General features: G+C 37.8%; 1 protein-coding gene across 1 annotated transcript in view; it reads left to right on the plus strand.

Annotated features, from left to right (window-relative positions):
- The window catches only part of CTTNBP2 (cortactin binding protein 2), an 86633-nt gene that overhangs the window by 55412 nt on the left and 6018 nt on the right, over positions 1 to 25203 (plus strand). The window contains exons 8-21 of the mRNA XM_054178984.1: positions 877 to 1131; positions 4280 to 4397; positions 7116 to 7391; positions 8237 to 8332; positions 8994 to 9073; positions 10207 to 10293; positions 10378 to 10477; positions 13768 to 13920; positions 14170 to 14357; positions 17774 to 17952; positions 21109 to 21314; positions 21542 to 21727; positions 23753 to 23813; positions 24697 to 24829. Coding sequence (XP_054034959.1) covers positions 877 to 1131; positions 4280 to 4397; positions 7116 to 7391; positions 8237 to 8332; positions 8994 to 9073; positions 10207 to 10293; positions 10378 to 10477; positions 13768 to 13920; positions 14170 to 14357; positions 17774 to 17952; positions 21109 to 21314; positions 21542 to 21727; positions 23753 to 23813; positions 24697 to 24829 — 2118 coding nt within the window. The remainder of the gene's footprint in view (positions 1 to 876; positions 1132 to 4279; positions 4398 to 7115; positions 7392 to 8236; positions 8333 to 8993; positions 9074 to 10206; positions 10294 to 10377; positions 10478 to 13767; positions 13921 to 14169; positions 14358 to 17773; positions 17953 to 21108; positions 21315 to 21541; positions 21728 to 23752; positions 23814 to 24696; positions 24830 to 25203) is intronic.

Genomic DNA, 25203 nt, shown 5'->3' on the forward strand with positions numbered 1-25203 from the left:
TCAGATCCCACCTGCAGTTTGCTGCAGATTTTTCTTCAGCTCTGGATTTGCAGAACAGAACAAGAGTTATTTGACTTATTTTTAAGGTGGAGAAGTGGTGGCAGGGATTTTGTTCCATCTTTCATGTTTGGGTGCCTTATTGCTGTCCTTCAGGGGACCTGCCACCCCCAAATTTGTCAACCAGTGTTGTAAAGTCTCATATATCACAAATGGGAGAATATGGCCCCAAAAAAATCTGTATATACAGGAGAAATGGAGGAGAGCTGTCTCAGAATTAATGTCTAGGTATTGCCCTTTTCAGGAAGTTTGCCCTTTCCTGAAGTTTTAAGAATTGTTAAGAAATGTGGAATATAGGCTGTCTAGAAACACAGCACCAAGAGTATTGTTTTTTACTCTGTACATTCTGCTCCTCTGTTGCATTATTTTTTTCTATTCATTTATTTTGGATACGAAAAGTAAATATATATTTTTGCCTTGAAAGTTATGATTTAAAAACCATGAAAATATCTGATTGATAATTTGATTAGTGGAACGTGAAAAAAATTATTGATTGGTAGAACTGTGTTAGTTCAATACATGATAAGGAAACAGTTTATTAGCAGCATGGAACTTCTGTATCATTTGGACTCTTCTGAAAATTGAAAGTCTCCTGACTGTTGAACTGTCCTTAGAGAAAGCTATACAATTATTTCTGCTACATTTTCTTCCCTTTCATCCACCCCAAACACATACAAGAAGCTCTGTTTTCCCAAAGGATTATTATGTCGCCCTTGCTTGTCTTAAATTTCCAAACAGAGCCATCAATTCAGGTTCTGCAAACAAGTCTCTATGTGTTTGCTGGGAGTGTGCTTTTTGCTTTTGCTTTGTTTTTTTTAGGATGGCTGGTCACCAGTTCATGCAGCAGTGGATTCTGGTAATGTTGACAGTCTCAAGCTTCTTATGTACTATGGAGAGCCAAACAACAGAAACCCTTTGACTGATGCAGAACCTAATTTAGACTACTTTGATTTGGAGAAGAGAGAAGACAACTACAGCAGTCGAATAAAGCCTGTTATTTCTGCAGATCTCCTCAACCATGCCGACAAAGAGGGTTGGACTGCTGCCCACATAGCAGCATCAAAAGGCTTTAAGGTCAGTCTTTGTGGCCAAGTTACAGTAACCTGACAGAATTTAGGCAGGATAAATATTTTTTATCTTTGAAGAACTGAAAGTTAGCTGTCAAAGCTGTCAAATCTAAGTTTGTTACCTAGTTTATGGTCATGCTTGGTTTAACAGAGACAGAGATACTTCTGGGGGACAATTTACCTCAGAAGCTAAGTGTCAAATGGGGTGGATTGGTGTGTTTAAATGTCTATTTTTTTTTTTTAACAATAATGAAAAGAGAAAACATGAGTACTTGAGTTTCACATTTTCAAAGTGATGTTGAGCTGAATGCCACTCTAAATGTCTATTCATTGAGCATCCTTTGCTTATAGATAGTGGATGGACTGAGTTTCCAGTTACAGTTGAAGATGATATAATTGCGAACAATTTTTTTCCTGTGGGAGGAAAGAAAATGCATTTTTAGAAGCAAATTTATGCAGCAATATGTTGTTTAATTTGTTATTTCAGGCAGACTTTTTAGCAGGCAATGAATACAGTTTTTGGGGGTTGGGATAACTGATGATACGGAGAATGACCTGAAAGATTTTGCCTGATGATAAGCAGGAAGATCTCTGGAAATGGAATACTTCTTGAAGCACTTGACATCAGAAGCTTTACACTTCTAGCACTGACTGTTTAAAGATTTTTGAGGGGTTTTGTGACAGCTGACAGTCAGAGCTTACTGTGAAGCTTTTACCCAGGGAAAAAACAGAGGATACTAAACAGAAAAGAGTGAATTTGGGGAAAATATAGTCCAAGACTTCAAAAATCAACATGTGATTTCATGCCTAATTCAGTGTTTATCAATATGTTTGATTTTTTTTCTTGGTAAGTTGACTATGATAAATTTAAAATAAGCACAGATTTAAGATTCAGTCTATTAAATTACGGATTTTTGGGGACCAGCCACTACTTACTCAGCATTTTACATCTCACAGTCAATATTCCATTACTGGTGTCTGTTAGGCAGAGGTAAACTCTGATTTCAGTTTTTATTCTTCTAAATTTACATGGAGTTATTATTTGTTACAGAGTGCATCATGTTGCAGCTTTCTGCAATAATGTAAGCCACAGGAACTTGAAAACTAGATTTTACTTCCTGTCTAAAAGAGGAATTGGCTAGGTGTTCTTTCTGAAGGCTCTGACATTGGAAGTCTTCAAATATGCCTTTCATGAATACCTCATGGTTTTGAATTTCTGAGTGTGTTCCAAGTCAGCCGTTCAATAATACTTTTATTGAGGGCTAAGGATATTCTCTCAGATGAAAGCAATATATAGCTGGCAGTTGGATTCCTGGGTTTGATGTTGCAGGCACATTATATAATTGCATTTGATTAAATGTGTTTATTGACTTCAGAGATGTTTGGGATATTAAGAAGTGAAAGAAAGCTTAATAGCCATCTTCAAGTACTGTGAACACTTCAGCTTCATTCTCTAATCCTTTATCTGCGCTGCATGTCATTCATAACATTACATGATAGTTGCACATAAACAGTGCTGGCACTTGCACCCTTTTCTTTCAAGATTGCTGGCTGCCATTTTTTAGAGATGAATTATGCTAGGGCATCTTAGCTGCTATTTCACAGGCAGCAGATCCAGCAAAACTTCTCATTTTACTAAGGAAAATCAGCCTCGTTTCTTTGTTCTCTCCCACATCTTTCTGCACTTTTCACTTCCTGCTTTCAGCCTCGTGGTTCAGTCCCCTGCCTTCTGCTGTCTTTGCCATTCATTACACCCATTTGAGAAACAAGGTTAACTTCCTAGCCTGGCAAGAATATATGCTCTTCCTTTTTTTTTTCTTTTTCTGGTTAATTTTCTTCTGGCAAAGTTAGTGAGCTAATTAATTATATTTTTAAAAACTCTTAAAAGTGCTGGAACCAGAATCTGGTAAAATTTCATTCCACAGGGAAATACACCTTGAATGACTCTTATGTTTAAGAAATGTGCCAGAGACAGACAAAAGTCTTTCTGTAAGAACAGCTACAAAACAAGTGACAGTAGCCAAATTTACAAGATGTCATTGTCCTGAGTGGAAATACTTACTAGTTGCTTCTGTGTGTTTTCAAGGTTTGGTTTCTCTTGCTTTGATCAGCCCCAGAGGTTATCAATACACCATTCACTAGTATCACTTCTGGTGGTGCTGTCATTTAATACACATATGTGTCCTTTAAAGGAATGTCTGAGGATGACAAAGCTTTCATGAAGGCCGTCTCTAATGTTGCCGAATGGGTGATCATAAAAACTGGAACTTCATCAGTCTTCTGATTGCTGATAAATCAACATATAAGTGCAGATTTGTAAGGGTTCTTCCTCTGCCCCACCCTGGGTAGTTTGAGAAGATCAATATAAGTAATTTTTTTTTCCCATGTATGATTGTGCCAATATGAATTTGTTGTACTGGCGGCTTGTTTGTAATTAATTGTCATTAATCTTTCTTTTGTTGAACATAGGACATTTTTTTAAGTCTTTGAAGAGGCCATCATGTTGTTGTCATCCACAAAATGTTTGTGGTCTGATTTTAATAGATAGGCATTTTTATTTCACTGCATTATTACAACGTTTGCTGAAATTCAGGCTTAGCTGCCAAGGAAGAGGCTTGCAAGGTGATTTTAAAATGATTGAGACTTTTTGCTGTGTCCCACTCAGATGTCAGGCATGATGAGAACTCCTGCTTGGTGAATTGCAAAGTGAAACCTTGTTTTATGGACTACCATCTGAACAGATTGATTAATTAGTCGATATTAAGATTTAGAATAGGCTTTTTAGTATTGTATGAATACTGAGGCCAAGCTGTTCAAAACACAATGCGTATTTGGGTTTCTGTTTGCATATGTGGATACCTAAACTGGCCAGATGTTAAGACTTTCTCAATTCAACTGATTAGCACTTGGAGACTCTAAAAGCTTGGGTGTGTATGTTCTGCTTTTTCAAAATCTTGATTTGAGATATTGAAGTCTGCTAGAAAATATTTTTGCCCTTGGCTTTCAGCTGTGTGAGGAACATTATTTCGACACATATATTGGAACTCTGTAGCTGTCTTTGGTAATGCATATATAAGAATTTCAATCAGGAGTCTAACTGCACATTGGTAGTACAGCAAATAGACAACTAAATAATACAGTTCTTACCTTTGCAGAACTGCCTAGAAATCCTTTGTAGCCATGGTGGACTAGAGGCTGAGAGAAAAGATAAGTGTAATCGAACATTGCATGATGTTGCTACTGATGATTGCAAACATCTCCTAGAAAACTTAAGTAAGTAAATGCTATCTGCACTATATAAAAATGTTTTAGTAAAGACCTTGTGGGACAGAAATGAGAAATATTAAAAAGGTAGTTGTTCCTTCCTTTTTTGGAAGCACAAAATGAAGTTTTCTTAACCTAGCAAGTTTCTGCTCTTTAAACTTGGCAAAAGCACGTGATAAAAATTTGTTGGAGGTTATTAAATTACTTATGTCTGTGTTCTTAAACCATTTGAAAAGATGGGATATAATATATATTTGCAAGCATCCATACCCTCTTAAAATTTCTGAATTTAATATTCAATAATTTAATAAGTAGTTACTTTTTCCAAAGCTTCTTCCTTCTTTTCTCTAAACTGTTGCAGAAAAATCACCTAGTGGTGGATTGCTATCGTATTTCCTCATGTTAAGCCAATCATCTAGTCATACCTGAATCTCTTTTAAGAGAATAGTCTTATTTGTCACTTTTTTGTTGTTGAGAGGATAATTTTTTTCATTCCTTAAAAAATTCTTAGAGACAGCATCAAGCATTTTTTCCCACTATCAGTAACTGCTGTCAGAAGATTTTTGTTGGAATTTGATCTCATTTTCCTTCTCTCTGAGTTTTCTCAAAATTCAGTACAGGAGGCTCACACGTGTATCTTGAGTTAGAACTTCATCTGTCCCCTCACAAGCTCTCTGGTTTCTACTTCTCTGTAGTCAGAAGTACTCTCTTGTAGATACGCTTTGTATCTATTTTAGATAAATACGCTTTGTATTTATTGGCCTTTTTCATGTTTGTATGGTGGGATGTAGGGCTGTAGGTAGTCAAGTTCACTGAATATCAACAAATTAGTGAAGATTTCTGTGTGCTGCTTCCGATCTTCCTCTTCAGCTATAGGTATTGTGGGTCTTTTCCTGTTTTACTATAGCTACACATACCTTACTTTCTATTAGAAAGCAGTCTATTTCATCTTACAAGGATGAAACATCTTACAAGGATGAAATATCTTACAAAGTCAATATTTGATGGCTGAATTTGTAGCCAGTTAAGTTGATGCTTGTATTATTTTCATCAGTCATAGCACCCTGTTTCCCTGTCAGGCTTACCATGAATCCAATTGCTTTTATCAGGTCAAAACCTTTGGGCTCCATTTCCCTTCTCTTTCTTTTGTTAGGCCTGTAGTTAACATCAGTGCAATCATAATTAGCTTTTTTTCTCCTGTAATATCTGGAAGCTTGGAAATACCACTCTCAGCTGGGTCTATGCCTTAGCAAGCCAAGACTGTCTTCTGGATAAGATGCGTATGAACCATCCTCTACCTTCCTCACAGTCCTGTGAGGTGTCCACTGTAAAGAATTACATGGGTGCAGAACAAGAGGATGTGCTCTGACAGGTCTGAAAGACTAGGGGCTAGGATTGCTGGTTATGTCACAGAGGTCACATGCAGTGAGATTTGGGCATACACTGTACCTCTGTCCCAGAAGCCTGTTTCCTTGTAGAGAGCTCTCTATTTCTTATAGCCATTGCTCATTTCCCTGTGGTCCAGCCATCAGAAAGGCAAGCTCCTGTTTTATTTCTCACAGTCCCACTTCTGAAGGATGCCTTTGAGTAAACTTTTCCCTGTGGTAGGCTAGTGGGTTTAAATCAGAGATTTTATGATGTCATTGTTTTGTATCAGATGATGACAACAACTAATGAACTCAAAAGCAAAACTAAGATCATACTGCAAGATTTCATAATAAGATGGTTTTTGGATTGGGTTTTTGGTTTTGTTTTGTTTGGGTTTTTGTGGTACACCTGTTTAATTTCAGGGATAATTCCTGAAAGGTATTGTTTTCACATGTAAGTTAGAGTTTCATTTTCACACTTAGTCTTCCAAATAATCCACATGGACTGCTGCTTCTTTTAAAAAACAAGATCTTTAATAACATCATTACATTAATTTTGTTTCCAGAATACACATGTAAATTTTCTACTGTCTTTTTTTTTTTTTTTTAATATTTTGTCAATTTATTTTGTAGCAAATCCAGTATATACTTCCAAGTGATTTTCTGTCTTAGCATTTCACTTGGAGATATTTGGCTCAGCTAACTGTGTTTTCCACTTGTATGCAAGTGCCATAATATTCCTTTCTGTATTGATAATAAAAATGTGCATAACCACAATAAATGGAATCATTGAGACATTACCTACTGCCTGTCTTAATTTAAGTAATTAGTCTGTAAAGAGAAAATAAGGTTTGTCTGGTTTCCAGTGATTTAACCACAATAATAACAGCAATAGAACCAATAGAACAAACCAGGTTGGAAGAGAATGGGCTGCCTGGGGAAGTGGTGGAGTCACCGTCATTGGAGGTGTTCAGGAGGAGACTTGATGGGGTGCTTGGTACCATGGCTTAGTTGTTTAGGTGGGTTGGATTGGTTGATGGGTTGAAGGTCTCTTCCAACCTGGTTTATTCTATTCTATTCTATTCTATTCTAGTCTAGACCTTCAAGGTCATCGCGTCCACAATAGTTTGTAATGTAAAAAATCCCAGCAACATAGATAACCATAATATTTGGTTTTCATCAGTGCTCTGATTTTCTGGTGCTGACCTGTGCTGCTCAGTAACATTTGCTTTCCTGCAGCAAGAGTTATTTTGTAGCTTTCCTTTACAATATTAGATGTTGTTGGTCTTTAATAATAGGATTTTTTTTTTTAATTGAGTTTTACTGGTTTTCTCATTCTTGGTTTTCTGGTTTTCAACAGATGCTCTTAATGTACCAGTAAGGATTTCTGTCAGTGGCATTGAACCAGCCCGTTGTGGTGCAGAAGAATTTGATACGGAAAACACAATATGTGCTTTAAATATCCGCAAACAGACATCATGGGATGATTTTTCAAAAGCCGTGAGTCAGGCAGTGATGAACCACTTCCAAGCAATCACTTCTGATGGATGGAGGAGCCTAGAAGACCTGTCATACAGTAGTGCTGCAGAATCCAGCATTGGCCTCAGTGCAAGCAGTATATTATCTGTCAAACTAGGTATCAACATTGGTGTTAGAAAAGCAAAAAATTGTGGGTTTTCTTGACTTTCTGAAATCTGACAAGCAGGATAAAAATATCTTTAGATTTTCTCCTCTTTCTGTTAAACATTAGAATAAGAAAGACCAATACTAAAATGAAACTCAGAAGAGTGCTAGCATGAAAACATCCTTTCCTTTTAGTTATATGTGTGGTTACAATTCATTAAGCACTACATTATCATCTGGGGGGCCTTGTGGTTGTATGCTAATAAGTCCTTTACTCAGTTTAGAACTCCAGAGGAGAGATCTGTACTACTGGTGAAGCATAACAATTTAAAGCAAAGTCCACGCTTTATTTACAGTACTTCCAGAACGTAGAGTAAATCCAGACTGTAAATCATCACATGAATAGAACAGAAATGCTCCTGTTTTATGTAGCTTCCTTTATCAAGGTGAAGCAGAAAAAAATCTTTTAAATTATGAGATTGGCCAGAATGTGGTGGTAGAAGTAACAGTTGCGTAGCAGTCTGAAAATTCATTCCCCTTCCCCACCTTCACCTGCCCACCACCCCTGAGAATCTCATGTATTCACATTAGACTGGGCAAATTTCTCTTTTGTTACTTTATTTTACATGTAAAGATGTAAAGACAGGCTAGCTATGAAACTTGTGTCTCAAACTGGCATAAATCATTGGTAACCATACCAAGTAATAGTATGGTTTAGTACATGGAACTGGTGTGTTTGTCCAATCTGTCAGTGTCTGCACATCATCTTTGTAAGCAAGTGAATATGCTCAAGCACAGAACACTTCATACAGATGAAGGGAATATCTCTTTTTTTTTCTTTTTTCTCCTCTTTGACAGGAAACATTTCATGGTCAACAGGTCAGATGTTTTCTCAGCCACCGTGGGACTTCTTGAAGAACAACAGAGCTGAGCACATCACAGTGTTTCTGTTCGGTAATTTTCAATTAATAATTTTCAGGTTTTAAAGTTAAGAGACTCCATATGAAATACATAATTTGAGAATCATTTGCTACTGGCTTTGTTCAAGAATGGGGCTTGATCCTCAGAAATACATCCAATTAGTTGTTTAACTAGATTTGAAAGGATCTGCAACATTTAGAAAACATGCTGGCACAGAAAAGCTTTACTACCTTTTTCAGTTCTATACCCATATCAGTTTTAGTTATGTCACAGATACCTGTGAATCTATGTTGCTACCTAAATGCCTTTCTTTTCTTCACCATTTTAATTTGTGTAGCCTGTAAATTTTAGGAGATTTTAGATGGTGTTGGATGATGGGTTGGACACAATGATCTTGAAGGTCTCTTCCAACCTGGTCTATTCTATTCTGTTCTATTCTACTCCACTCCACTCCACTCCACTCCACTCTGCTCCGCTCCACTCCACTCCACTCCATTCCATTCCATTCCATTCCATTCCATTCCATTCCATTCCATTCCATAACAACAGGCACCAGAAAGGTTAGGGGCTGCCCTGCTGGAAAGCAGCTTTAAGGAGAAAGACCTTGGAGTCCTAGTGGACAGAAAGTATCCATCATATGTGCTTGTAAATATAAAAGATTTACACAATTAGTTTGTTTATCTTCTTTTTAAAGGACCTCAAGAAGGCTGTCTAAATAGTGTGACTTATGCATCTATGGTCCACCTTCAGACACTTCAGAATTACCTCCGCCTGGTAAATACTAAGCTAGCTCCTGTTTGCATGCTATTTGTAGGTGAAAATACTTCTGCAATAGTATTGAATAATAAAAAAATTGATCTTCTACTCTGTGAAAGAATGTCAAGACTTCTGAAAAATAAAATGGAAGGAAAGCTGTCATTTTAAAGTTTTCTGTAATTCTTACCCCAATAACTTTAGTCACATGAAACCATGTTTTTCTTTAATTAGCTGCCATCTGATTAACTGAACTGCTTAAGAAAATATATTAAAAACTCTGTGATGTGTCATCTGTTCCCAAAGTTATTTCATGGCACTTTTTGAGGGGAAAGGAAATTTGAATAACATTCATGTAAGCAATTATTTGAGACTTGAATGTCATTACTTGCTTATACATTTATCTCCTGAAACTTTTTTTTTTTAATTATTATTTTTATTCTTCTCTCTAGCAATTTATTTATTACCTTAAAATGGAATGTTAATTTGGCTAATGTGACTTAACTTTCAAGATCTTTTTAACATTCCTATGCAAATCAGATTTAGTTTGAAATCTGTGTAATTTCCGCTATGTCTTTGAATAGTTTTTTACGTTGTTGGAACAATTCTGTGCCGTAGGTTTCTGTTGTATTCAGCACACTGCCCAATGATACAAGTGTATTCCCTTACTGATGTTTTAAGTGGTTAAGTCATTTTACACTTAAGGCAGATGAAATAATTTTTATTCTACTGTATTGATAATATCCCATTTCAACTGGAAATGAACTCCTTAGTCTAAGTCCTTATGTTAGCAGTGATATAAACTACTCTTTGACAATTTTAACATCATTCTGGTTTATCTATTTCAATTCAAAATCAACTAAATATTGTATATCCCAGACTCCTCCTTCCTACATGAATTTTTCAAGTTTTACAGATTGTTATGATGACCTTTTCATATAGCTTTACAAATTAGGATATAAATGTATCAGTCTATTTTCAAGATGTTGAATGCAAATATCACCTATTTGGAAACTAACGTAGTACTGATTACAAAGTTCAGTAGTGTAAACTAAAGAATTTTGTCTGTTCAGGTGCTGATTGTCTCATCAAGATTAAACAAAACCAAACCCAAGTTGATGAATTTTCCAGAACTGCTTTTTGTCTGTCTGTAGGTTGAACAATACCGTAATGTCATTTTCCATGGTCCAGAAGGAAGTTTGCAGGACTACATAGCGTATCAGATAGCAGCCTGCATCAAGGTATTGACACAAAGCATCTCAAGTAAATTAGTTCAGAAGCTAGGATTTTCACAATTTCACCAAGTCTATACATTTTCAACACAGCAAAAGCAAGTGTCAGCAGGATCCACGTGTGAAATTGTTAAAGTTGAAGTGGATGCTGGTTTCTCCAAGGAGCAGCTTGCAGAACTCTTCATCAATAGTGGTAAGATTATTTCAGCAGGACTGATTTTGGTAGTTTGTAAGAAAAATTGTACCAAAATACATGAAAACATTTTGCATAGTGGGTGGCGTTTTTTCAACAGAACCTATCGATTTCCAGGTGCTTGGGGGAAAATGATATGAGTCTAAACTAGTAGAACAAAGTGTGACAGTCCAGTAGGGAACTCTGCCAGAAGTTTGTGCTATTTAATGAAAATTAGTACTTCTTAATGATTTTTTTTGTCTCATTCCATTTCCCCTTTGTTTGTGAGCCTTTAAAAGTTGGTTGCTACGGTTCACATCTACTGAATCAGAAATAAAAGTCTGTTGTTGTCTTATTGTAACTGCTGTAATTATTATTGGGATGGGGAAAAAAAAAGATACAAAAAGGGAAGCTATAATTATTACCTTTCTGTGAGTAAGAGTTCTGTGAAAGAGTTCTTAAAAAATCAGACCAATTGCTTTTGATACAGGCTTGTTTACTAGGTACTTAGGTGGGGATCTCAGCCAAATTTTGTCAGCCGTGCCAGGGAAATGTTACTGTGTGGGTTCTGACTCATTCCTAAAGCACGAAGTTGAATTTCTGTTAAAATGAACAATTTTCTCTTAATGGTTGTGAATAGCTACATGTAGATTAAAGTTCTCTTACTTGGGTGCTCCACAGTGAAGTATTCTCAGTAGTCAGTAGGCTGTACGTCTGTAAATTCATAGTGAATAAATGGTAAGTGTGAAAAAGGGCAAAGTAGACAAGAATGACAGAAATTAAGTATGGCAGCAGAAGAATGGGGGCACATGGGGTAGTCAGAAGTAGGAAGGAAAACATAAAAAATATGAAAGGAGTAGAATAGTGCTAAAAGCAAAGGAAAAAGCAGTATTTTTTGTGGAGCACAGGTTGTACTGCATTTTGCCTGCACTCCTGTATTTGAACTCTGATGTCTTCTATTTCACCATAGTATTAGCCATATGATATTAATATATAGAATCATACAATGGTATGGGTTGGAAGGGACCTTAAAGTCATCTAGTTCCAACCTCCCTGCAATGGACTGGGACACCTCTCACTAGACCAGGTTGTTCAAGTCCCTGTCCAGTCTGGTCTTGAGCACCTCTGTGAAGGGGGCATCCACAACTTCCTGGGCAACCTGCTCCAGTGTCTGAGCACCCTCACTGTAAATAATTCTTTCCTAATATCCAGTCTAAATCTACCCTCTTCCAGCTTCAATCCATTCACTCATCCTGTCACTACAAGCCCTTTTTCTTGGCCCCCTTCAGATACTGGAAGGCTGCTATAAGGTCTTCCCAGAGCCTTCTCTCCTCCAGGCTGAACAGCCTCTTCTCTGGCAGCCTGTCCTCATAAGGAAGGTGCTCCAGCCCCCTGCTCATCTTTGTGGCCCTCCTCTGGACCTGCTCCATGTCCTTGTGTTGGGGGCCCCAGAACTGAATGCTGAAGAAATTACTGTTCAGCGAGTGAGACTGAATGCTGTCAGCTACTTGCTCTGTGCCTGCAGCGTGATGCCTGTTCTTCAAGCACACTTGCATTCTGTAGCTTTCACTGACTTTCTTATTTGCAACAAACTGAACAGTCCCTTCTGGTAACAGCTGAGCTCACAAGCAGAAACAGCCATGCCATGGACTTGTGCAATGGTGTGCCGGTGTTCCATTCTATTTGGTAGCATACTTATGGCATAACTTCCACCTATGTCAGTTTATTTCTTCCGGGAAATCCCAGTCACAGTTTGGAGAGTATCATCTGTCAGTGATTATTCCCACATTATTTTCAGTGCCATCACATTGCTGGGAGAGAGGAGACCACTGAATCAGAAGTCAGCTATGCTTTGCTGTCTGGCCTACAGGCGGGAACATTATTCATAGTCTGGTTTGTTTACTAGCCACTTTCTCTTAGGAAAGCTTCTTCTTTTGGATGCTTTGCTTTGTGTCAGCAGCACACTCTTCTTAACAGTCTTAAATGCTTGCATTTCAGCATTGTGCTGCTGTATGAGACAGCAGCATCTCCTCTCCTAGGAGAGCACTCTTCTCCCCTAAATGATTCCATCAGACACAGAGAGTGTACCTGTCCTCTGCTGTCCAGCTGTATACTATTAGGAAAATAGGGCATGATATTCAGGAAACTGCAAATAGCAGTCATTAGCAACAGTCAGTTGCTCTTAAGTTTTTGCCTGTTGTTTATCATTTTCCTTAAGGGCCATCTTTAGTACTACCTTCAAAAAGTTCTGAAAAAATGAAAAATTGTTGTGTTTAATACTTATAATACAGAAGCATTCATCTGGGATTTAGTGTTACAGGACCACTTGCAAAGGCTGTATCTTTCTAAAACCAGTACCTAAAATATGAACAAAGGAGATCTAGATGCGTGATCTTAATGCCTCTTAGGTTCAGGTGCTATTGTTTGTGCATCACATTAGCTCTGATTATTTGGGTGATTCTTAAATATATTGAAGGAAATTTTGAAGAAAGGATAGTAGCAAACAAAGAGTCAATCTCATAGAATGATTAAGTTTCTTACAAAGATGGAATATTCTGAATCCTTTTATAACTATATGGTATCAAGAGTACATCTTATGCTTGTAGGATGTGTTGCAGCAAATGAAGGAAATGCTGGGGGGGACCTTATTGCTCTCTACAACTACCTGAAGGGAGGTTGTAGACAGGTGGGGGCTGGTCTCTTCTCCCAGGCAACCAGCACCAGAACAAGAGGACACAATCTCAAGCTGTGCCAGGGGAGGTTTAGACTGGATGTTAGGAAGAAATTCTTCATAGAGAGAGTGATTGCCCATTGGAATGGGCTGCCCAGGGAGGTGGTGGAGTCACCATCATTGGAGGTGTTTAGGAGGAGGCTTGATGGGGTGCTTGGTTGCATGGTTTAGTTGATTAGATGGTGTCGGATGATGGGTTGGATGCAGTGATCTTGAAGGTCTCTTCCAACCTGGTTTATTCTAAATTCTTATTCTAAATTCTTTCAGACTTCTTTGCTGTCTTTTCTGTTGGATTTGGTTCAAGTGCGTCGAAATCCTTCCTATCTATGAAAATCCAATGATAGCTATTGCAGGATAATAGCTTTCAGATTTTTTTTTCTTATTGCAAATACAATATTCTTTCTACAGTTTGGCTTTTGTGCTTCCAGTGTGGAAGGTATTACACAGTCTGTCTGCTTATGTGAAACTTGGGAGGCAGAAGATAAACATTTCCTTTGTTGCATGAGTAAAATCTGTGTACCTAAATAAAAGTCAATTTTCATAAGTAGACATTAATGGGATTTATTTTTTAATATTTCAGCTTGTCTGATCCCAGTTAAACAGCCTCCTGTGAGCAAGACAATCATTGTGATTTTAGAAAATCTGGAGAGGACTTCTTTGTCTGAATTACTAGGAGATTTTCTGGCACCTCTTGAGAATCGGAGTTCGGAAAATCCTTGCACTATTCAAAGAGGTATTTAAAGAATTTGGAATGGAGAAATGGTTTTACTACAGTGCCGATGTGCTATAATACAGGACAAACAGGGAGCAGGAGAAAAATGTAATTTTTTTTATTGCTAACAGTATTTCTTAACCAAATATAGCATGTTTTAAGGCTGATTTTTGGTGGATTTCTTTTCCTTCTCGTTATGTCCCTGCTTCTTGCTTTTGTAGGAGATCCTGTCAAAGTATTACAATAAAATGTTGCACGGTTTATTTTTAGCAAATGGAGCTTCTGGTGCTTTCTACTTTCATGAGAACTGCTTTTTACTGGGGACAATTGCAAAATGTCATCTTCATGGCTCTGACCTGCTGGTTCAGCAGCATTTCCGCTGGGTTCAACTTAGGTGGGATGGAGAACCAATGCGTGGCTTGCTTCAAAGATTTTTAAGAAGAAAAGTTATAAACAAGGTAAGAGCTTGAATCAGCTCCCACAATTTTGTCTGTGGAATATCTGCAACATGTCAAAACTGAGCAGATAGCTAAGTTGTTGTGGAGAAGAGAGCATTCGTTTCTGGGAAATTCCAGGCTGTGTATTTGTAAATGCTGTGCTTGGCTTCATAGAGGAAGGTGTCTGGCCATGGCTAAGTAGTATAAACACACAGGCTGGCTGCAAATAATGACACCATAGATACTTGCTTATCTTGCCTGCAGTATGAAGACTTCTTTAAGTAATTTTTTTCATCTTCTCTGTGAGAATGATGGTACGTATCTGTTCAGCAAATGTAAAATCCCTTTCTTGAGGAATTTATTGTATATATTTAAAATAAGATAGTGATATGTCCAGTTGTGTACTGTCTGAGTTTTAAGCAGCCACAAAAAAAAAAAGGTTTCATAATTTTCAAATCAAAGAGGAAAGAGGGGTGAAGATATATCAGTAGGGAAGTTGTTTTGAGCCAGTAGGCCTGCTGAACTTGGAACACAAGTTCAAAAGAGAATAAAGATGGGAACTCTGCTTCAACATGAATAAATAAATGAAAGATGGGAAATGAAAAGAAGGATGTGGGCACAAACAGAATTGTGGAATTTTCACAGTTATTTGGAAGCAAATCATTTAATGTGATAGCAGCTACTGCAGACAGTCAGGCAGTGTTAGACTTTGGAAGGGGAAGTTTAATCAAAGCAGCTGCAAAGGAAAATAATCTTGGCAGCAGAGTTATGAACAGACTTTAAAAGGGAGATTGTTCTAGGAATAGAAAAAACTGTCTGTAGTAGGGGATCCTGGTTTGGGACAACAGACCCACTGTCAGTTCGGAGTGTTCAGCTGTGTGTGTCTTGGTTATCCTTGGGGACGTCATCTCCTGTGCTCTGTGCTACAGTTCACATCTACAAAAGCTTAATAACTCAAAGAGATCCCAAAGAGGAAATGTGTGGTAATGGAACTTTCCAGTGATGATAATGAGGAAATTCAGAAATATTCCAAGGTATTTTTTAATAGCAAGAACAGGAATAATGAATATAAAGTAATGTGAAATACATCAATGACACTTTTAATGTATTATTTTTCTTAGCTTACTTTTTTCAATAGACTAGACTAGACTAGACTAGACTAGAATAGAATAGAATAGAATAGAATTAACCAGCTTGGAAGAGACCTCTGAGATCATCAAGTCCAACCTATCATCCAACACTATCTAATCAACTAAACCACGGCACCAAGCACCCCATCCAGTCTCTTCCTAAGTGCATAGTTATTTCATAGAACATAGAATCATTTAGGTTAGAAAAGACTTCTAACATCATCAAGTCTCACCACCAACGTAATACTGTCAGGTCCACCACTGAACTGTGTCCCTAAGCATCACATCTACACCTCTTTTAAATACCCTTAGGGATGGTGACTCAACCACTTCCCTAGGTAATCATAAAACATATTGCAGGGAAAGACCAGAATCTGACAAAAACAAGTTCCCCCTCCATGATATGAATGTGTCATTAGAACTAGGATAGAAGAGAAAAGGAAAAAGACCCAGACATTTAGAAGTATGTAAGAACTATTGAATCTCACAGTTACTTCGGGCCTGATTCTCTGAGATGCCAAGTATTTGGCAAGGACAACATTCAGGTAAGCAAGACATTATGAATAAGTACTTTTTTTCAGTGTGAAATGTTTTCTTTGTTCTCCATGTGTGCTTTACATCTTTGAGTCTCTACAGCCATGGGAAACTGAAACCATTGTGAGTAGTTATCTAGACAAGGATATGAATAGTTTCAAGGGTCCTTGCAAATTAAAAGGAGGCTTGCAATGGTCTGTGGGACAGTAGGTGGGTTGGTTGAAACTAGTATGTTGCAGATACGCTGTAGTGCCATACAGATGCAGTATAGGCCTTCGGACAGCACAATGAAAGTATGTAGCAGAATTTTCATTCATCCATCCTCTTAAGGTGAAAGATTGTATTCTCAAATCTACACTGGAGAACAGCTAGTGATCTAAGCCCCTTTCTAAAAGGGTAGAAACACTTTGATCCTAGAAGAATCAAGATCAAAGAGAAGGATGTCTTCAACTGAGCATAAGGCCAACAAATACAGCAATGAAGACAACTGTAGCAGCGGTGGTATTCTGAACTGTTCCCAAAGGCTGGTTCAACCTTATTCTGCCAAACAGCTTTGGCTCCCAGAAGGTACAACATCATGCAACAGATGTTGTTCAGGCTATTGCATTTAGGCTTATAAACAATCCTTAGTCTTATGAGTTAGGGTTTGACAAGGTAGTGGGTTCCTACCTCTGAATTTGAGCAGAATTTGGGTAGTAATCTCATTGAGTTTATTTTCTCTAAAGCACATGGTGGCTCTTTGGAGAAAAAGGCCATGTAACTTTCTGTGCCTTCCCTAATTAAACAATGAAACAAAATGCCCAGTGTGCTAGTTACCAAAAAAAAAAAAAAAGCAGCATATATGTGCCATATGCAAACTCAAATGCTAGTTGGTAGGAGGCTTAAATTAGTGTATTTCAAAGTTAAAAATAGAAGAAAGATTTACCTTCTACCAAAATGTAAGGGAAAGTAAAAGCACATTGTTGCTGTGTACTCTAATACCCCTTTTTTTGTGCCTTAATATTCATGTTTTCAGATTAAAAATTCTTTCCCCCTTATTTTGGACTATTAGGATATATGGGAACAGTTTAAACGGTTTACTATACTATATTGTTCATCTGCAGACTCTGTCAAGGCACTTTGGCTTCAGTGCTGACAAACAGTATCCCTAGTGCATCTTTTAATGCTTCCTTTAATTCAAACTGTTCCAGAGGATAATCCCAGGATTGGGATGCTGAAGGCTGTAATTTGGAGTCAGATAAAATAAAAGATTTTCTGGCATCAAATAATTTGCCTTTAACAAGGCATACTAAGAACTGTAAATATCAGAGGAAGGCATCTTTCCTTCATTGCTGCTAAATCTAAAATCAATATGGAAATCCATGGAGAATATGCCTGGATCAGACATTCCTGTTCAGTGTGATTGTATGGGAGTTTTTATATGCCTTATTTATATCATCTAAATTGCAGAGAATATGGTAAATGTCTCTTGTAATTTTCATTTTAAACACCATAAAAGGAGCAGTGGCACCAAATTTGTGTCTCAGTTTCCCACAAGAAAGTAAAGACATGTCAATGTGTTGATAAGGAGATATCTGTTTAAGTGTAGCAGAGGGAAATAAGTTTTAATACAACAAGGCCTCAGTATACTTCATTAAAAAAGTTTGACCAGTTTTTGACTGTTCCTAATTTATGTAACAGCAATATACCAGGTTAAAATAAACACAAGCCTTGGGGGTTCAAGGAAAGTGTTTGCAGCAGAGCTTTTATGTCAAACATCATCTCTCTCTGCAGTTCAGAGGCAAAGTACCTCCTCCATGTGATCCTGTGTGCAAGATCATAGACTGGATCCTCGCTGTTTGGCACCAGCTGAACTCTTGCTTATCACGTCTAGGAGCACCTGAAGCACTTATGGGGCCAAAACATTTCTTCTCTTGTCCTGTGGTGCCAGGGCACAGCCAAGCAACAGTGAAGTAAGATTTCTGTTTCCTGTTTGAGGCTGCTCAGTGCCAAAGAGATATCTATTACAAATGTAGTTACATTTCTCCCCAAACTGATCTAACTGATATTTAATTACTAGAGGGGCAATTTTGAAAGCCACAAGTGGGAACTGAGTGTGTGATACTGATTGATAAATCAGTCCTCTTGTGATCTTCAGTTATTGTCTGACAGAAGTTACAAAATATTCCTTGTACTGGAATGGCTGATATTGCTTAGGTGTTTAAAGGTTTTATTCTTTATTTCAAGACAGCACTGCAAAGAAAGCAGTTCATTAGTGAACAGACCAAAATGAGATTCAAGAATTCTGAGTTTAAAAATGTCATAGTTTCCTTTTCAAGTTGTATATGAGGGAAATTTGGAGACTGATTTCTCACTTGTAAAACCATACTACATTTTTAAGCATATATACAGTTTCACAGATCTGTCAGCTTAGTAAATGAGGCAGATGTATACATTTAGATATGCATAGGGTTAGATGCCCAATTACATAAAAGAATGATGAAAATTTTGTCTTTTCTTGCTTATAATTGCATGAACAACTGCTCACCTTCTAGCTTCTCTGCAGATGCAGAGAAGTTACAGACTTGTAAAACATATTCATTTCGTGCTAAGATGTTACTTGGCTATATTAGGCAAGGAGTCCCTAATTAAGACTCAGAATTCAAGTAACATTGGTTTGTGGAGATGGGATGTTACTTTTCTCACCCTGCTTCACAGCATTCTGCTGAATTGCCATTTCTGCTTCCTCTCTGACTTGTCTTTCATACTGGTTTCTGCTGACTGTTCTTCCAGGGCCCTGTGCTTAGCATGTGCACCAGCTATCTCATCTTTTGTTCTGTCTGCAGATCTTGATACATTTTCCATATTCATGTTTCTTTTTCTTTTTTCTCCTTTTGTTTTTCTCCTGAAATGACAAATTATCTAACATCCAGAGTAATTCTCAAAGTCTAAATGTGGATGTGCATTAACGTAAAGTTTTATGGGGGCTGAGAAATAAAACAATAAAATACACTGTGTGTCTGTCTCCTATTTCCCTCTTGAATCATGACCTCTGAAATGTCTTAATCATTTATTTATTGCAATGGCATTAGTACAGGACTGAAAAACGATTCTCTAGATCCCTTAATTATGCATTTCTGAGTTTGTATTTCTCCTAAGCGTAACTTTGACTGGCTCGACAATGCTTTATTTTGAGCACAACCCCAAAATGTCTTCTATAGCAGCAATATGCTATTGGACTCCTCATTTTAAGGTACTTCCTGTCTACTAATGAAAAATTTAAAAGCAGAGCTCCAATGAGCACTTACTGGATGTTTTTGGTTTAGCAGTAGGATGGCTAACAGTGTGGTCATAAACTAGCAATAAATAGCTTTAATTAGCAGCTCACTGGTAGCTGTTACTTCATCTAATTAATCACTTATGGCCTCATGCCCCTCCTCTCCACTGTGCTATTCTGCTGGTATTTTGCATTTATTAAAGCTTTACTGAGTCAGTTAGCTTCATTAAGACAGCAGACAGCTATCTTTTTGTTCTGGGCTAAGTGTTAGCATGATGCAAATGGTAGACGCAGGCAGCTGGGAAGGAAAAGAGAAGGCGTGACAGCGAATTGTTCCCTGCTGTTACTAATTCATGTAGCTTCACGTGTTTTGGAGAGTAGAGTGAACAAATAAGGAAAATTTTAGCTACATTTTTTTTTCCTGGTGTTAATCTAGGGAATGAAAGATGATGTTCCAACAGAAAATAATTTCACTTTTCAGCTCTTTTGAGGCCCAGGAGGTTTCTGCACCTTTCCTAAGTATTACCTCTATCAGGGGACTGGATCAAGATGAGCACAAACTTAAGACTAGATTCAAACTGGAACTTTATTTAGAGAGGATGGCATTGTACAGCCCATCAGTTGTTAATTGTAATGGTAGAATGGGCTCAATTTATTTTATCTTTACAGCACTCATTTCCAACCATTTCTACTAGCAGTATCAAAAGCTTTCCTAGGCATAAATGGAGAGAGAGTGTTCTTTTCACTAACATGAAAGTAATGGTTTATTTTGGTAGCTTAACTCAGGCTGTATGTATATGGAATGGTATCTACAAGAGGAAGCTAAGGAAGCTTCAAGGAACATCTCCAATATGCATTTTACTTACAACTGCACTAATTACTCTTCTAAGCAATTTAACTTTTCTCAAGCTTATGCCAGCATTTTGTAGTGTGGCTACATATTATTAAAACTCAGTCTTAATGCTTCATAACTAACCAAATACGAAATGATTCAGGCATTCTAATTAATAGAAAAAAAAGACAGAAAAACAACCCCACAAATGATTGTCTCCGTGTGTTATAGATGTGATCTGAGCTCTAAGCCTGAAACTCCTAGCCTTTATCCCTTGAGAACTGTAAGCTGTAAGAAATAGCATTTATTTACTTATTTCCTAATACAATTTTTTTGCTTCTGTGCTAAAACAATGTGATATTTCTATCTTAGAAGAGCAAAAGGCCCAGAAAAGCCATGTCCCTTTGAATCACAATTTTTGTAGTAAGGCTCAGTTTGTAAACCAGACAATCTGGAAAATCCACAGCATCCTGGAAAGAGCACTCCATACATCAAACAAACAAAAGGAGAGTGAGAGGAAGGCAGTTGTACAAAAGAAGGGTCTTGTAAATTGAACAAGTTTGGAAATGGAAGAATACTGGAAAGGATGCAAGCATAACTGAATACCTCCTTTTCCCCACACTGGCAACAGATAGACTATGAATAAGCAGCTGCCATCATGGAAATTCCTGCATTTACTGGGAAAGATAAAGGAGCTTTTTGTCTTGGTGTATATAACTTGAATCTTTAGGGGACATTCTATCTTTTAGCCCTAAAATGAAAAGGTTGTTTTATAGTCTTTACCTGAAGGAGGAAAAGCATCAGATGGCTAACAGTTTGAAAGGCAACTTGAAGAAAATTAATTCAAATAACTAAATGTAAACCAAACTTTGAATAAAATCAATTCCTTTCTCAAACAGGGTACAATAGGAAGTCCAAAAGATATGGGCTTCTTGCAAATGCAAAATCTTATATGTTACCCAAAATATAGAATCTTTAGTAATTGCCTCTGAAGTTAAGGGATTGTTTGTGTGCCTACAGGTGGATGTCCAAGTTATGGAATGCTGTGATAGCTCCCAGAGTCCAGGAAGCAATACTCTCCAGAGCCTCTGTGAAAAGACCATCTGTACCAGGACAAGCAGTATCAAAAAAAAGTCCAAGCCAAGGTCAACAGGCTGTTGTTAAAGCTGCTCTCAGTATCTTGCTAAATAAAGCCGTTTTGCATGGCTGCCCTCTACCCAGAGCAGGTAACAGTGAACGATCTCAAAGGCGAGTAGTTTAACATTGACAAAGTGAGACCTTGAACTGTTCCATTCCTTGCTTAAAACTTCCACAAAACATAACTGTGGTTACTGTGGATGAGTGATGTGTGGTTAACAGCATAGCAGTCACCAAACTGAGCACTTGTACGAGGTAGTCTAAAAAGCACCATTTGCAACACTATGTCCATAACACTGTTCCACTTTTGTTTCAGAGCTAGATAATTATATAGCAGATTTTAAGGGAGGAAATTTTCCTTTGTCTGTTGTTTCGAGCTACAAAAATTGTAGTAAGAAAAGAGGTGACAATGCTTCTTGGAGAAAAGTGAGCACAAGTCCTCGCAAAAAGTCAGGCCATTTATCCTCCCAGGCATGGAATAAACAGGAGACCAATACTGAAGGTAAAGCTTTCTATTTTCAGTTCTAAAAGCGGGTGTGGGTGTTCAAGATTAATAGATCATTAATCTAATTTTTCTTCTGTGTCAGTTCTCACTTAAATGAAACTCATGTTTATCAGGACAAAATTGTTTACTTTTTTAACCTAAAGTTCTCTTTTGTGACTGTGAGGTATCCTAATTCATTCTTGTTAGGTTGTTCTAATACCCTTCATGTTGTCTGGTAATAAGGTAAGCGTTGGCTCAGATGGTGGAAAACTAAGCAGTAGTTCCACCTCATATTGCATGGAATGATGTTCTGTTACTCTTTTCCTCAACATTGCATGAGAGAAAACTTACTAAATTGGTATTTATTCCTTAGTTCTACTCCTAATGACCTTAATCACTTGTGTTTTTACAAATACTTTTTAGCTGCTCTTCAATAATTTCATTGTCTGAATCCAAGTGAAAAAAATAAAGAGAATGTGCATCCTCAGATCATGCATCCCTTGCTCAATTGTACCTGATAATTTGGGCAGATTAATTTAGAAGTCCTTTAGTGGAAGGAAGAGATCTTTGGTTTAAAATCAAAGATTTTTGTTTGATTTTCACTTTAATTAAAAAAAATAAGTAAATATGAGCAGTCAAAGCTTCTGTAAAGTTTCCTACATCATTTTCATTATGGTGTTTGATAAATAAGGGTTTACGTGACTGTTTGCATGGTGAAGTTATCTAATATCACTAAGGGGATTTAAAGAACCAAATGAACATAGTATCATAGAATCAGTCAGGGTTGGAAGGGACCACAAGGATCATCTAGTTCCAACCCCCCTGCCATGGGCAGGGACACCTCACACTAGATCAGGCTGGCCAGAGCCTCATCCAGCCTGGTCTTAAACACCTCCAGGGATGGGGCCCCAGCCACCTCCCTGGACAACCCATTCCAGGGCTTCACCACTGTCATGGTGAGGAACTTCTTCCTCATGTCGAGTCTGAATCTCCCCACCTCCAGCTTCATTCCATTCCCCCTAGTCCTATCACTACCTGATATCCTGACAAGTCCCTCTCCATCTTTCTTGTAGGCCCCCTTCAGATACTGGAAGGCCACAATTAGGTCACCTCGGAGCCTTCTCTTCTCCAGACTGAACAGCCCCAACTCCTTCAGTCTGTCCTCACAGGAGAGGTGCTCCAGCCCTCTGATCATCCTCATGGCCCTTCTCTGGACACATTCCAGCACCTCCATATCCCTCTTGTAATAGGGGCTCCAGAACTGGATGTAGTACTCCAGATGGGGTCTCACCAGTGCTGAGTAGAGGGGGAGAATCACCTCCCTTGACCTGCTGGCCACACTTCTCTTGATGCAGCCCAGGATCCGATTGGCTTTCCGGGCTGCAAGTGCACACTGAGAGCTCATGTTGAGCTTCTCATCCACCAGCACCCCCAAGTCTCTCTCCTCAGGGCTGCTTTCCAGCCAGTCACTGCCCAGCCTATATTTGTGCCTGGGGTTGCCTCAACCCAGAGGCACTTGGTCTTGTTGAACCTCATGAGGTTGGCTAACCTGAAGCAGCATGGTTGACACTGTAGCTTGTACATCCATCCTGAGGATGTTCTTGGAGACCAGTTAGTATCTGTGAATAAAAGTGAAAAATGGAATGGTGAATTTAATTTTAGTAGCCTTCCATTTCCATCAGAATCAAATATTTACCCAAGTAAGGGTAAATTGTATTACTGTACTTAAATGAAGCAAACTTTTTTCCTGTTGACAAATGGTTTCTCTTTGAGAGAACCATTAAGGGTTGTTCAGGTGCCTCACACAGCAGCCTCGTGTTTAGTCTTCCACAAAAGCTTGCACAACTCATGCCCCATTTGCCTTTTTAGCAGTTCCTCATGCTACTCTGACCGCCTTCAAGGGATATATTCTGATCTTTGTCAGACTCTTGATATAATTAGCCAGTAAATGGGAATGCATTTCCCCTGTTTGTCACAGCTTTTAGAATAAAGAAATCAACACACGTGGTAATACACTAATACATCAATTGTTCTTCTCTGCAGGTATAAAATCTAGGACTATGTTGCAACCAAGCTGTAAGAAAAGTGCTTCTCTCGCCACAAAGTAAGTTTTAATTTCTGGTATTCATAGCACTTAATGAACAAAGATGATAAAATTGTGTTGTAAACCAGCACATTCTGATGAAGAGTTTGAATTTGGTAGTGTTTTGGTCCTATATATGGAGAAGGATTCCTTTGAATCCTTCAAGAGAAAATAAAATGTATCTACTTCGATATAATTTTAGAACACGTTCCTGTACTTCAAACCTTGCAGCACTGCGTGTTTTTTTATGTAACAGAATAGTGGATGACTTAAAAATGTATTATGTAACACTTATTCTGCCATGAAAAGCCAGCTGTATGGTTCTCTCAACTGGCATTATCTTTTAAAAACTCCTCTGGCTCTTTGAGCTCGCTGAATGGCAAATCCAAATGGTGCAGTGCGTGTGCTTCGGTCAAAGCCATACAGTTTCTCTAAGCGAGTGCATGAATTAGCCAGAAGGAAATGCATTTGAGACTTGACTTCAGTCTGAAGCCATATTCACAGACACAAGAAGCACAGAATACTTATCCTTCTAGTCTGCCACAGGGTTTTATTAAGTGTTTGGGATTAAGTCCAAAAAGGAGAGTGGAGTAAACTGATTGCTCCATCTTACAAAGAGGTAAATTTGTGAAGGTAGTAGGCAGAATAATCCTTTGTTAGAACTTCAGAATGGAGGGAGCAGTTCTGCTAGAAAAAGTAATCTATTATGATAGAACAACTACTGAAACTATTGCTGCCACTTAATTAGATGTTCTTTTAGTTCTCTTTGTGGTAGTAAAGGTCATTTGGAAAGAAATTGCTGTTTTCCAGGTGTGTATAGTATTAGATCTAAAATTCTGTACCATAGCTCAGTTTTAATTGTTCTCTCAGTTTGTTTGTTGTGGTGTTGTTTTTTTTTAACCAGATCTTCAGAGAAGGATCAATTGAGAACATTAAATATAGAGCAAAGGCTGTCCCTTGGTTCTGATGATGAAGTAGATCTTGTGCAGGAACTTCAAAGTATGTGTTCCAGCAAATCAGAGCCTGATATCAGTAAGGTAAACACAAGGTTTTTAAATAATTTACATCATTACCATATGCAGTTGCTTGCTACGTGTTTATAATAAATTTTTAATTTACAAGCACTGCCTGAGCTGAAGAAAATTATTAAATTATTTGGGAACAAGCCAAAGTCAACTAATAAATTATACATTTGAGGGCAAGTGCTCTAGTTTCGTATATATTATTTTAAATTGCACCTTTTGCTATTTTGTGTTGCAGGGATTTTTGCAGTGGAAGCTGAAGTTTATAAGTTCACAAATGCCTTCAACAAGAGCCTTTTCTGCATTATTGTTCCCCATGTGTCTTTCATGCTATTGTTGCTTCCACTGGGAAATTTTTGTAGTCTTAAAGACAGGAAGATTGCCCTAAT

Source organism: Dryobates pubescens, chromosome Z, assembly GCF_014839835.1.
Source record: "Dryobates pubescens isolate bDryPub1 chromosome Z, bDryPub1.pri, whole genome shotgun sequence".
NCBI classification, from domain to species: Eukaryota; Metazoa; Chordata; class Aves; order Piciformes; family Picidae; genus Dryobates; species Dryobates pubescens.